Source organism: Lytechinus variegatus, chromosome 16, assembly GCF_018143015.1.
Source record: "Lytechinus variegatus isolate NC3 chromosome 16, Lvar_3.0, whole genome shotgun sequence".
In the NCBI taxonomy this organism is placed as follows: domain Eukaryota; kingdom Metazoa; phylum Echinodermata; class Echinoidea; order Temnopleuroida; family Toxopneustidae; genus Lytechinus; species Lytechinus variegatus.
Window position 1 is genome coordinate 4,844,193 of NC_054755.1, and position 15,129 is coordinate 4,859,321.

Here is a 15,129-nt window from a genome sequence, read left to right on the forward strand (position 1 = left end):
CTTTTTTGACACGCACTGTAGCATTCTACTTAAAAAAATCAAAGACTTGCTGATCGAGTTTAATATACGTCAATTCTTTTTGTTTGGATTTTCTTTGACTTCACACATTTCCACATAAAATACTTTAAGGTCAAGCCAACCTCAGAAAAAATGTTGATTTAGATTAACAGGGAAAATCAAACGAGCATAACACTGAAAATTCATTCAAATCGGATTTATAGTAAGAAAGTTATGACATTTTAAAGTTGGGCTTATTTTTCATAAAACAGTAATATGCACAACTCACTGATGTGCAAATGTGAGAGTCAACGATGTCCATCACTCACTATTTATTTTCTATTTAATTGTTTGAATTATAAACATTTCATTTTTACAGATTTGACAATAGTGACCAACTTAACTAAACCATAAAACGGTTAAAAACCCCGGTAATTCTACATATTCAGGGAGGGATAAATGTTTGTTTCACATGAAAATGACAAAAAATAAGACATGTGATACTTCATGTATTGAAATACAAAAGAAAAAGGGCGTGGGTGACGTCATCAATCTCCTCTTTTGCATATATGGGAGAGTGGGGTATATGAGGCCGCCTTTGAGTGTGCTGAATAGTGGTAGGGCCAAATGGATTACTGTTTGTGTAGTATTTGAGACAGTTTCTAAGTAGGGGAAGGCGGGGTAAGTTGAGCATAGGGGCAAGTTTAGCCACCACCCCCAGGCCAATGATAAATGAGTCAGACATTGTGGTGGTTTTATGTATTGACGACCCATTACCCCACCATATTGTTTTCGACTTTGAAACAAAAAGTACTTTAGAGGGGAAAATATACATTTCAGCCAAAAAATAAAGTAAAATGGAACAGTGCTTTTTACCCCCACACGTCTTTAAATATAGGCCTAATAAAGAAATAACAACCTTGTTAGTCCAGGTATATGGATTCTCATTCTCGTCATAGTCTTTTACATGATGGATGCATACGAAATGTTTGGATGTGAAAATATCGCATTAAGTTCGGACTGGGTACTTTGAGCCAGCCAACATGGGGCAAGTTGAGCCATGGTAATTTGTATGTTAATGTATAAAAAAGAAACAAACCATGAAAAGCCATTGATATGCAGGCAGAAAGGTGCAAATTCACACGAGTCTAATCTAAACATGTTTCTACTGCTTTACAATAAACACATATAACTGGAAATATAAAAAAGGTGGCCTTATTTACCCAACTCTCCCCGGTTTTTTTAAATTTAGCGAAACTTTTAACTTTCTTGTTTCATGTCCCATTTTGAAGCAATTTACAGTGTTTTCGGTTGTTGGATTTTTCTCATTTTATTCAAATCTATTTTTGTTGGGGTGGACTTGTCCTGTAAGAAACCTAGAGGTATTTTTCCCTTTTGATGATGATGGGTTCTTGTATAGCGCCGGTATAGCTGGGCGCTCGTGGCGCTTGCTCATAGGAAATATCTCACAAATTTCAATGTCTTCAAACAGTGCTTAGGATCATCATTCAGTTCAAGTACTGTCCTAGTAATGCTATATACAATTGAGTTATTTGGATGGGGAACGAAAAGTTTTGGTGAATGCATTACTGCACAATAGCCAGGCAGATGGACATCCAGGGGCTAACCATCGGTTCACTGCATCTCGAGTATCTTTTAATTGATGCAGTGGACCATGGACCTACATTCAGAGGCCAATGAGTGGACCACAACGAAAGATCTGCGGACATACTTTTTTTTTTAACTTTGTGAAGGTTTGCAAGTAATATACATGTACATGCTTTGTAATAAGTCAAATATAATAAAACTTAAGGTCGTTTCTGATAGGTGGGTCTGAGGGGACATAACATGAAATAAATCAAAGGTTTATTCCAAACCTCTTCAGCATTTTTCTTGATTATGCTTTGTCCTTTGATAAGGGGTTTATATCCCACACGCTTTCTCCACACTTTGTCAAGCATGACGATAACAAGATAAGGGAAACTTATGCCATGGTCACATTTGTTCTACGGCGGCCGTACGGCGAGTTGAAAACAGCCGTTTAAATTTTTTTGTCCAACTACATATAGGTGGTTTGAATCAAAATTGATAAAACGGTTGTTTTCGACTCGCCGTACGGCCGCCGTAGAACAAATGTGACCATGGTATAAGGAATAACAAGAAAAAAAAATCATGTCTATTTCATGCATTTCACAGCTACATATAAAGCAAATGTTACGTAACATGTAGGTTTGGGAGGAGGCAGTGGGGCTCAATGGCTTGTGATGGGCAAGGGAAAAGGCTAAAAACAGGGAAAATATCTTCAAATCAGTCTTCTCAGGTTTAAAGTGCATGTATTCTTAATGATTTACACCCACTTCACTTCTTTCCCTTTTTCGTGCAAGTCATTTTTCATGAATGCTTGAAAAGTAAGAGGTGCTCACTCAAGCGGAAACTATTTCCACAGCATTTACTAAACCTTTTGTGATAAAGGCATGGCATAGCGGCTTGTCATTGTTCAAAACCCAACTTCACCCGACAAAGGAAATTATAATTGGTATGGTGTCGAAAATCTGTCTATCTGACGGTCAATTGGATCAGGGTCGCCTAGCCACTAACCCGTCTCTGTGGTCTAGTGGTTAAGGCACCGGCGTTCAAAGTTGGGGGCCCTGGTTCGATTCCCGGCAGAGACATTTTTTCGGCATCACCAATTTTTCCAAAGGGTAGCTCTGGGGAACCTTGATTTAAGCTACGCCTACCATTGTTCTCTTCATCCATTTCTTTACACAATATTCAAAATAAAAGTGTTGCCAAAGCTGTTGTACATGTATAGCTTCACACACACACACACACACACACACACATACATCTATATATATATATACATGTATATATCTAGCAAAGTCTCGTATTAGTGACAATATATTATTTGAATCTCTATTCCATATGATAATTGAAAGGTTTGGGTAGTGATAACAGATAACCTTCTCGTGGTCATTTTACTAGTTTGAACTGAATTCCACTTTTTTAAATGTCATAACATACTTATTCATTATCATATTTTAGTAGTTATAAATAATTGATATACCTTGCAAACTCTGTGTATAGTTATCTGGTGTCATACACTCTGGATGATGGGGTACTGATGTGGCGCTTTGGGTGCTTAAATCAAGGTGCCATTACTGTGTTAGGTTCCTAGAGTGTTGAATTGCCACTTTGTCATCAGAGTGTGGATACTGCTGTTTCAAATATTTATATGTAATTTGCATCATAATATTGTAACTTTATGTGTTTTTTTAACCTTGTTAAATCAGGACATTAATGTAAAACAGCAATTCAGCTGATGTTTTTATCCTGTATAAATACTTTATAAATAAATAAATAAATTAAAGGATATCTTTGTTTATCTTAGGTTAAAAGACAAATATCATACTTTGTAATATACATCAAATTGATAAAGGCCCAGCTGTAGACAATGAAGGAGAGTTTAAGGGCACTTGTATAATTTCTGGAAAGAATGTCTATTATTTCGATGATTTTTTTTCTTAGACAGACGGTTGGTCAACAGTCATTGCAATTCCAACCTTGTATCTGAAACCCTGCTAAAACATCTCCTTTCTAATTTCTGCAGCATCTAAGTCTTGAGAAATATATAACCATGAAATGAACTAAGCAGATCAATGCAAGATCAGCAATTAGGTGCCACGTGAACATCGTCGTCATCATCATGATCATATTCTCCATTACGTCATCATCTCGTTCTTCGTGTATCAAGTCGCTTTTGTTTCCCCATGGGTTGTACAGAACGAACGCGATCTGCCAAAACCAGGTACCCTGAACACAAGTAGCAATGACCCATAGGCGCCTAACGCCCGGTGACTCTGGGCTGTACGACCACGGCTCGAGTCCAGCTCCCACGGCGCATACGAAGATCAGGATCACGAGAAGGGCGTGGATGTGGACATCGATTTCCTCGCGCCCGTGGGTGTGGAAGAAAAACAGAACCCCCTCTACCGAGAAGGCGAGCGATAAAAAAATCTTTTCGATAGACTGGTCCGATGGTGACGACGATCGGAGGCATGTTTGGAAGACGATATCTGCAACCCCGCTGATGGCAAAGTACATGAACATGGTTGCGTGTTGCCAGTTGTTCATGTTGGTGAAGTTACCTGTTCTCGGGCTAATAATATACCATCCTCCCCACCAGAGTTCACCTAGAGCACCGAAGGTGGCGCATGCAATCTTTAAGATACCTTCAATAACCAACATGTTCGTTAAACTTTCTTTAACTCGCACCCACCCATGTTTCACTTTCATTTTTTCTTCGTCAACATCGAGCTCATCCGAACGCGAACTGTTGCCATGGTTGCAAAGACTTTGATCCCCGGGTCCCGATTCGTATTCAGAATCTGCAGAAAGAGGGCGGTGTTTCTCACGAGAGACAGAGGGTGGAAACTCCGCTTCTGCATCCGGTCAGCCATGGGGAAATTTTGGAAGGTCAAAAGTGCACACTGCTCCCATTTTTCGCGTACAAGGCTATGGACACCGCAACTTCATGGCACACCAGCGAAACAGAGCGTGGTCATAAATTGGCCTGCGCGCAAGCGTAAAAATATGCAAATAAGCAAATTGTCACAAATTAGCATAATACGCGACGTGATTGAATATGAAATGTATTCATAGAGCTGCGTCTTTGGTAAATTCATGTCATTGATCGATCCGGATCGATCCCCCGTTCACCCCCCCCCCCCAAGGTATTCAGTTGTTTATTCATCTTTTCTTGTTTACATATTTTTTATTCTTTCGCGATTATTACTACATCAATTAATTCCTTATTTATTTGCTAGATATTTCCCTGGAAGACATTTTGGAAGCTTACAAGAGATTCATTAGTATGATTGAACTTAGGGATCTGCTTGCTCTATTGGTGTTCATCACTGCCCATTATTTTCATTACACATCATGAATAGCCACAAATATTTGGTTATTATTATTTTTTTTTGGGGGTGGGGTAAATACTTAAAATGATGAGAAAAATCTGAGCAAGAGAGCAATCAGGTCACTTTGTCTTTATTTTTCAGTTCAGTTCAGTTCAGTTTGGTTTATTTCATTTCAACTCAAATCAATTTTAACAGCAAAAGAAATCATTACAAAGATATAAATGAATATGCAAGTATATACAGTATGACAATGTAGCATATATAAGTAAATATATACAATAGACACGAAACAATATAATCATAATAATAATGATATTTACGATGAACTAGATAATCTGCAGACTATTCATGTTAAAGAGTTTTGCATATGATTTATTTTATTCATCTTTACTATTTAAATAAATGTTGAGGAAATGGAGGGATCCACTAAAAAGCAGGGCTTGTTGAGTGTGGATTCCTCAAAGAATAAGTTAAAGACACGTTTGTAGGTATAAGTATAAATGCAAGAACGAGAAAAAAAAATCGTAAGAAAGCTATTGTGATGGATGGGTACGGAAATGATGGATGAAAGTGAAAAGATAGATAACCGAGAAGAAAGACTGGTGCACCTGTGTGGATGAAAGAGAATGAAGGGGGGGGGGGGGAATGAGGGTGATGGCAGATGAAAGGGAAGGACATAGAGGAAAGAAGAGAGAAAGAGAGAAGTTGGGTCCTGAGCGCTCAATTTGGACTTACTCTATAAGATTCGAGAATGTGCTTTTTTAGCTTGATTTTAAAACAGTTCAGACTAACGGAGTTAATGATGTCGTGACTGAGTGTATTCCAGTATTTAGGACCGTAAAAGGAAATTGTTTTTTGTGCGAGTTGAGTGCGGGTACGGGGAAGGTGAAAACGGAGTGATTGTCTTGTTGGGTAATTGTGAATGGCGTTATTTTTTGTAAACATGTTAATTAATATGTTTGGGAGTTCGTTTGAATTCAATTTGTACATAAATTGCCCTGTTTGAAAAAGAAATAGATCTGGAAGTTTTAAAATATTGGACTTGTAAAATAAATTGTTAGTATGAGAACGATGAGGAGCATTATGTATAATTCTTATAATGTTCTTTTGTAAGATGAGAATTTTGTCTGTAAGATATTTGTTGGCGTTACCCCATGTCATTATTCCATAATTCAGATAGGGAAGAATTAGGGAAGTAATTTTGAAATTGAAATGAACAATCTGGTGCAAATCTTATGAAGATTTTTTTTTTAAAGTCTGAGTTTGGGATGGGAGCAGTAGAGAGCCCAGTACCCCCCCATGTATTTGCTCTCATCAAGGCTATCTTAAAGGTCACTTCCAAATGAAATAAAAATTTTGTACCTGCCCACCCCCTATATTTCTCTATCGATTCCACCCCCCCCCCTCTCTCTCTTCCACACACACACATTCCACATAATCATGTGAGCAAACAATTATTCTCATTTCATTTTAATTCCTATCCCACTTTTAAATCAAACTCATTCATGTCTTTAATTCGGCTGCACCTGAATGTCACAGTATGCCATGTTGCAATGGCTTTTATGGGCTATCTTGCCACGCATGTTATTTTGATACTAAATACCTGTTGTACTAGTATTATACCAATGGATACCCGACATACAGAATCAATCAATCAATCGGTAGCACTATCATATTCCAGTCATATAGAAGTAATCTTCAGTGCTATTTCATCACAACACAGTTTGGTAGCAATAACATCATCATCACATATCTTTCACGGAATATAAATTGGTGGATTAATTAAATCACGAATATCAAGATTAGAAAGTAATATTTCAAATTAAAATGTTTATTAATTAATAAATTTTTGAATACATGATAAAAATATTTTTTCTCTTTTTTCTCACCAAAGCATCAAATTACATCAGCAAAATGCCTATAATGAGTGCAAAAGAAATTGCAAGAATATTACAAGAGACGGGATGCATTTTTTTGGTAAAATCTAGAGAAAAAAATAAGTATGTATATTCACTTACATAGTTATTGATAAGCCTTACATAGTCAATATAAGGGGGGCATCAAGGATGCCATTAATAAAAAGATTATCGATATACCTCTCAAAGTCAGTTACTCAAATATCAAATCATTATTTTAGCATTTGCTGACAAGAAATAGCCTGCTAATCTAATCGGGGACACTTCATAAAAAAAAGGGAGCACATTGCCACATTTCTCTAAAGAGTGCCTTCCCAAATCTGCACATTAGAAAATCAGTAACAAAGTTGCTTCTTGTCTATTGTTGTGAAGTGCTGCTAGAGCTGTGTTCTATTTCCAACAAATTCTTTTATTTTCAGAGCTAATCTAGTTCATTATATGGGACATCGACAATACAGTGTTACAAAAACAAAGAGATTAAAAACGAAAAAAAAAATAGTACAACTTTTCACTTCCCCCAGAAAATGAATTCAACAGCTTAATGTCCAGCAATACATAGAGGTTCTTGTTTCATAAAGACTTCAATTATGGTAAATTGGCCCCAAATGTAACTAGCAACTAGCATGGGAACCCCAATTTTGATCTGTTGCTTTAATGTTTCCATAGTAATTACCAGAATTTCAAAGTTAGAATAGTAGTTAGTCTTAAAGGGAGGTTTACCCTGACAAAAAGTTTATTGTAAAAATAGTAGAAAAAATAATAAAAAATATTGCCAAAGGTTTGAGAAAAATTCATCAAATAATTAAAAGATATTAGAATTTCAATTATTTGATTTGTGACGTCATATGCGAGCAGCATTCATACATAGCGAATGGTAAAAAATCAAATAAATGTCATTTTCTCAGAAAATTGAAAATGGTTTTCACTCTACCTTTTGTGTATCAATAGACAAATCATTTCATACCCGATCATGAATAGAAAACAAAATTAGGTCATCAGGAACCATACAAAATTTGAAATTCATGCATTTTATATTACATAACACATGGGGCAGCTGCTCGTCTACTATGACGTCACAAATCCAAAACTTTGAACTCTAATAACTTTCTTACTTTTTAACGGATTTTCCTGAAACCTTCACCAATGTTTTTTTTTACTAATTTTTCTGCTATTTTTACAACAAAGTTTTCTTCAGGGTGAACTTCCCCTTTAATGAATTGGGGTCCTGGACTGAGAGTGATTTCTTCGCCCTTTGTTCTGTCACATTGTTTTTATTATGCACATTTTTTCAATGAAAATCCATTATTTCTTATCACCTTTATATGTCTGTAGGCATGTATGTTACATAGCCCAGACCTCAGTAAAGGTCCATTCTGCATTGTTTAGATAACCAGAATACAACCTATCCCTTTCAAACTACTAATATTATTCAAAGTGCTTTCACTACCAGTATAAGTACTACATGTAGATGATTAGAACATTGATAAGGGGGGGGGGATAAGTGTGCCCTTTGGAAAAATATTTTAATCTTGTGTGAAACCTATGGACCTAAATATCTATACTCCAATTAATTTTTTTTTCAACAGATGTGTAGTTTAAGCAGCATTCAATATGTATTGACACATTTATTTAAATTCATTCAAGTTCTTAAATCTGTAATTGCAATGAAGAAACTGCTTGTTATGAACCTGGCCTTCATATTTCTTCTTGATCTGCCCTGGTGATACTCAAACTGCTTGTGAAACCTGCATAGTAAACAAAAAGAGAAAGGAACAAAATGAGCTGCTGATATAAATTATTCTTACTCATCTAGTCCAGTTTATTTAGAAGTTTAAACTTTTTATTAGCCCCTACTCTTCCATGCAATATTATTTAGAAAATGCACATGTAGTAACTTATGTTGCCAGATAAAAATCATAGATCACTATTATAGATCATTATTCATATAACTTTTTTTTATTAAGTGTGAAAACCCATTCAAATATGATATCGAAAGATTAATCTCAATATTTTGCTCTTTTATTTCTGTCTTCAGAGTAACTGAGTTTTAAAGTGAATTTATGTATGATTAATATAGCTAAGAGACATGGACAAGAAGTATGCATTGATGATAATGGAAATACTGGTGAATTTGAATCCAAAAGAACATTATCTCATCATGGAGCTTTACTTTATGGGATAACATGATTCAGAAAAAATAGGTTTTTTATATTTTTATGAAAACAAGCATACCTGGCAAGCTTTTAGATCAGATATCCTGTTACTCATCAGATTGTACCTCTTGGTGATGTGCAAATGGTATTTGACTTTGTACTTCTGACTAGGCTGGGACTGCTAAGAACTGGATCCCATTGGATCTGCAATTCAATATACATACAATACTTTACAGTTAAAAATTTCAAAAGTGATAAACAAAATTCCTCTCTTAAAACAATTTTTTCAGAGTTCCAGCTTTCAAAATTCCCAACACAAAAAAGCAGGTCTTGACCAAAAAGTAATGGTTCAAGCATACGCGGCCTACTATAGTGAGGTCTTTTGTCAATCTTCAATATATATATACACCAAGCCAGCTTTGACAGATGTAGGATAATTATCATTTGTGTAATAATATGGCTCTCGCTCATTCATCAGTGCGAGACAATCGTTAATTTTTTTGCACTCGTCTATAAACATGTCTGATTTGAATCTCTACGTTAAGTGAGTTCCTCTTTAAGTTTGATTTTTATTTTAAAAAAGGGTTAGCTCACTTGCTGGCAGGTTTAAATGACCCTTTGCCTTTCACCACAAATAACATCAAGTGAGGACAATAAAGATAAATCAATTGGATCAGCTGCTCTCTCTGCTTAGCCTTATACTTAAACAATTCAAAATAGGGCACTATAAATTTTCTCAACCCTTCCAAAAAACAATTGAGCAGTTTGAACCCTGACAAATAAATGTTGCCCCCCCCCCCCGAAAAAAAAGAATAATTAAACTCCGTTGCTAGGCTAATTATATTTTAGTCCAATGGTCCAGCCAGGAACTAAAATAAAGTTAACTTAAATCTTTGTAGAAAAAAAGTCAAACCAGACAGATCTAGAATTTTATTTTTTAAAATCTATGTTCAAGTTAGACCTATCCTAGGGCCTTACTTTTATTTAAAAAAAGAAAAACGTTAATATCTGTCTCAAATCATTCCATGAGCATGAGCATGGCAAAATCTACCAATATCATTCCAAAGTTCCAAACAGATTCAATTCATTTAATTTCATTTCATTTCAAATGCAGATAATTATATTGAAATAGCGGTGTCGAAAAATCAGTACTATAGGCCCATGGCCTATAACTTCAAATTTCAACTCAAGCTTGTTTGACAATTAATTTCCAACACCTAATGACCTAGCCTACATCGGCAATTTCGCAGCCGGCTGGCACCGGCGATATCAAAGTCCGCATCCCGCTCTGGCTATATGGTACGGTACCGTATTTGGCTTAATTTTGGGATTTTGATGCAGCTTTGCCGTTAAACAAGTCCACATCTACCCCTGATATTTGACAATAAGAACTGAAATACAGATTTAATAAGGGCGGACATGAAGCATCCCAATTAACAAACTTAGTTCTACGAAGAACTATGTTATTTTCTGAGAAAATATGTCAGTCAGATTTCAGACTAATTTAGGATCAGGACAGGAAAAAGAAATGGAAATATGGAAATTGTGGTTTGCGTTGTAAACTGCACATAAAGCCATGCATGCGACGCCGAACCCCAGCAAACACACTACAATTTCAACTAGGATCAAAGTAAGGAATTGAACTTAACTTACTTTTATTCTTATGGAATATGTCATTAGATTGATATTAATGTTTCCTCCAAGATTTTCTGCTCCTTTGAAGTTCACTCAGAAATCATGATTTCGAACATCAATTCTAAAAACAGATAATTAGACTTGCTATTGTATTTCAAAAAGTTGAATTTCGCAGAATAAAAAAGAACGACACTTCGCACAGATATCGTAGGGAATTGTGGGACGGAAAAAAATGTTTAATGCATGAGACATGAATAAAACATTAGCGTTTTATCCAATCATACAAGTGCATTGTGCGTATTTTGACGTCATTACTCATGAATTAAACATTGACCTTCCAAAATCAACCTTCAAATTGGACAAATGGCAGCCATGTTTGTTATGTACAAAACCTATGGAAAATCAAAAACGCGCAAAAAGAGTTGCCTCTCTAGCTCCCTTCGGGAGCTTACGTATACGTAAGATCGTATCTCTGTGACGAGAGAAGAGGCAGGTTTCTTCTTCGTCTGACTGAAAATCAAAACTTTCCCACCCGTTATTTGAACGTCCATTATTTCCCTGAGGCTGAGAAAAATTGTTATCGAGACATCGCTCTTTTTCACAGTTGTTTTCTCGTGGGGTACCCGGTGTTTTGGATGGTTTTGATGACGTCTGGGACGTCTCCCGATCTCGTTTAAGAGAAATGCTACTGAAGGCATCTTTGACAACATACAGCATCCCATAGATAAAGAAGAAAGTTCCGGGGAGGATATGGCCAAGAAAAGTTCCCATGATGGGTCATATCTGATTTCGTCAATCTGGAGGAAAAAGAGAAGTACTGATTAAACTTTAGATGAAACTCCCTAGCTCTTCGGAAATGTAATACTTTAGATCACGAAATAAAGGAGCAAAGAAATATTCGAAACAGTTGAATGCCATTAGTAAAGATATTCTTTTTTATTAATAATGAAAGGTACGGAGTTGATACCAGATGAAAGAACGCAGTCTACAAAAACGGAAAATCAGATACATGGGGAATTAAACAGAAAGAGGACATACATCATATTCGTGGTGCTTAATGACTATTAGGTACTTATGTAGAACATGTGTGTGGGCGGGTGTGAGGGAATGTGAGGAGACGTGAGTGTGTGTGTGCACGAGCGCGTGTGTGTGTGCGCACGAGTGCGTGAGTGAGGCGATGTGGGTGAGTGTATGTATAAAGAAAACTACATAAAGCAAAATTACTTTATCGTCAATTAAAAACACATCCTGGCGGCATCTCAATACAATATTGCCCCTTACTCTAGCTGCTCAAAGGTCAAGTCTTCCCCAGCAAAAAATTGATTTGAATAAGTAGAGAGGAATCAAACAAGCATAAAACTGTGGTGTTAAAACTGACACCAATTGGTTTTAATAGAGGACCACACCCTGAGCTGAGGTGTTAAAATAACATCCTAGAGATTGAACATAACACCAAAGAGTTTAAATGTAACAACCATAGGTGTTGTAATAACACCTATAGGTGTAAAACTAACACCACCAATTTAACACCGGTGTAAAATAACTGGCGTTGTCCTCTATGTACACCGGTTAACACCACAGTTTTTGCTGTAAGAAGCTCCATTCACGTACACATCCGAAACATCGCATTCAGACTTCCCCAATTTTACGTTGGTTTCAGGTGATCTGGGTCGACATAATTTTACACACAATTATCTCAACTTTATTTTGATATTCCTATTATGATTTTCAGTATACTATCACCGAATATACTCACCAAAATGCTTCCAGTCACTCACCAAAGATGATCTTTCAAAGTAAACATACTCATGTATACTCGATGAAAAGCGAAGGCAAGGTGAATGTTAATGTCCTATATAGGGCACTGGCCAATGCAAACTTAACTGTATTGTTAACCAATCTACCGAAAAATATAATACAATAATACACTTTGTTGGAGCTTCAAACTGATTCAATAGTGTTTTGCTGTTTTATACAGACGGCTACATGTACAAGTAGCAGTAGGAATTCCGGAGTTCCTAGTTTTTCTGATCTGCCCATATAGAGAACCAACTGTAATGAATAGGCTCGCTGTACGTGCCGTTGTGTGCTTTGATCATATTAACAACATGTTCTAATCGGTGGCAGCTGTTAATTATTAACTCCCGCTGCATGTATAAATTAAGGCTCAATCGATTTTCACTCATGACCATTTCATGCCTATTTCGCGTTATCGATTTTATTTTCACTCCTTCCTATATGCCCCCCTCTTTCCTCCCTGCCCCCCCCCCCTCCATCAACTTCTCTCTCTCTCTCTTTCTTAATGGATTAATTGATATATATTTTAGGAATATACCTAGAAATTTACTTAATAAAAATCGATGTGTAAATTACGTTATACGTTATACATTATATTTCTAAAAAAAATATTTAAAACGGTTTATTATAACATGGGTATCTATATCGGCTGAAAAAACGAATTGCAAACCCCTTTAAAAATACTTAAAATACATTAAACATCCAATCAAAAGCTCAATTTACAGAATTATACATCATAAGAAACAGCAAAGCACATAGAAATGTTGTATATCATGTTGGGGACGCATGTATATAATTATGGCTTGCATCCATATCAAGATAAACCAATAAACTAAAATACATGCGGCAAACTAGCATAAAAATAATACGTCCCGATTTACCAGCAAGTAGAACGAAAGGGAAAGGGGAAAAGAGATCTGAGACTGTGAGAAAGATAAGAAAAAAAGAGAAGAAAGCAGGAGGGGGAGGGCGTGAAGATCGGGGAAGGGAAAGAGAGAGTGTGTGTTTGTGAGTGTGATCGTAACAATCAAAAATTCTAGTTTCGTACCTAGATCCTGGTACATTGGGATGGGTCAGTTTAAGGTGACCATTTCTAAAGTTAGATTTATGCAAGTAACGTTAGAGTCTAGACTGCTCTTTAGGTATGACAAACGACAACGTTAGGTAATGTTGTCGTTAGATCTAACGTTAGCTTATAGGAGTTAAGAATAGACTCAAGATCTAACTTAGATCTAACTAGACCTAATGTTCCGGTTAATCTTAGATCTGACATAGACCTAGCCGAGATCTCAGGTTAGATCTAGACTATAACAGAGATTTAAACTGTTAACGTAACTCAGAGTAGTTCAGACCCTAATTTGGTTCCTAAAAAGAATTATCTAGGCCTAGTAAAAAACTAATTGGTATGACTGCTTTGATATTCGACTCCGAGACCGAACGTCAGGGACAGGGCTAAGTTAGGGCCTAACGTTAGGCCTAAGTTAGCCTGGGGCCTAGCCTCTTTTTAGGTCTAACTTGTCTAAGATCTCGATCTAGACTAGGCCCTAGATGATAAGATCTAACGTTTAATTCGGTTAATATATATGGATTGCTTTTATATTTCGAGACACGGTTCTTTCTTTCGGCTCGCGGGTACCGCATCGCCCAGACCATGCCCTCGGGCATAGTCGCATTGCGGTCCCCTCTAGAAACAACCATGCCTCTCAAAGCAGTCAATATATATATAATGGAAAGCGAAATCTGAAAGAAAAGGGGGAAATAGAATAAGTGAAAAAAGAAAGAAAGGAAGATTAAAGCAATGCAATGGTAAAATGAAAAATGAGCAAAGCTGAGAAAATCAGAAAGAAGCTTCCACTACATGTCGGGAAAAATACTGATTAGACACAGTGAGCATTTAGTAGTCGAATTAAAAAAGGAATATATATATATATATATATCATATATTATATATATATTATATATATATATATATATATATATATATATATATATATATATATATATATATATATACATTACATTTTTACACTGCCTTTCAACGATTTCTTTCTTGTTTCTCAGATTCCTGGATTTTGATTCCCCGCTTGTTTGGGGAAGCCAATGTCTGAAGACCAGAGACCAAATCCAAGAGTCTTTGCGCGAAGCTTAGACAGAGGTATTCCCCGCCGGCATTCTCGTAGAAAGTGTACTTGAATCCTAAAATCATGCAACACGCGCGCTTCTGAATGCATTATTTGGGTGGAAGTTTAAAAAAGGACAAGTTCACCCAAACAAGAAGTTGATTTGAATGAAAAGAGAAAAATCCACCAAGCGCAACACTGAAAATTTCATCAAATTCGGATGTAAAATAAAAAAGTTATGACCTTTTTTTTTTAGTTTCGCTTAATTTTACAATATAGTTTTATATGCACATCCGGGTCGGTATGCAAATTAAGAGACTGATGACGTCATCCACTCACTATTTCTTTTGTTGTTTTATTATATGATATGAAAAATAAGTTACCTCTCATTGTCAAGTGTAACAGCGATGAATTGATTCCTCCCTGGACATGATATATGGTTGAGTCAAGTTGGTCCTTATTGTCAAATCTGTAAAAAATGAAATATTGTAAAATTCAAACAGCTTGACAGTTTGTGTAGGGAAATATGTCTCAATCGAAGGATTTAGGATAGAATAGAATACATCGCATTTGTCATTCACATGTACGGCAG

At 36.2% G+C, this 15,129-nt stretch overlaps 1 protein-coding gene across 2 annotated transcripts; it reads right to left on the reverse strand.

The window, feature by feature from the left end:
• Window positions 1-2,887: 2,887 nt before the first annotated feature.
• Window positions 2,888-12,667, reverse strand: LOC121429459 (transmembrane protein 45B-like). 2 transcript variants are annotated; one of them, XM_041626476.1, is made up of 3 exons: window positions 12,399-12,667; window positions 11,106-11,417; window positions 2,888-4,418 (listed from the first exon to the last, which is right to left on the reverse strand). In XM_041626476.1, exons 2-3 carry the CDS (start codon window positions 11,389-11,391, stop codon window positions 3,595-3,597), a joined length of 1,110 nt encoding a protein of 369 aa, XP_041482410.1. In that variant the 5' UTR covers window positions 11,392-11,417; window positions 12,399-12,667; the 3' UTR covers window positions 2,888-3,594. The 2 variants fall into 2 exon arrangements, with proteins under 2 accessions (XP_041482410.1, XP_041482409.1); XM_041626475.1 differs by having other exon boundaries at window positions 12,377-12,667.
• Between the last annotated feature and the right edge of the window lie 2,462 nt (window positions 12,668-15,129).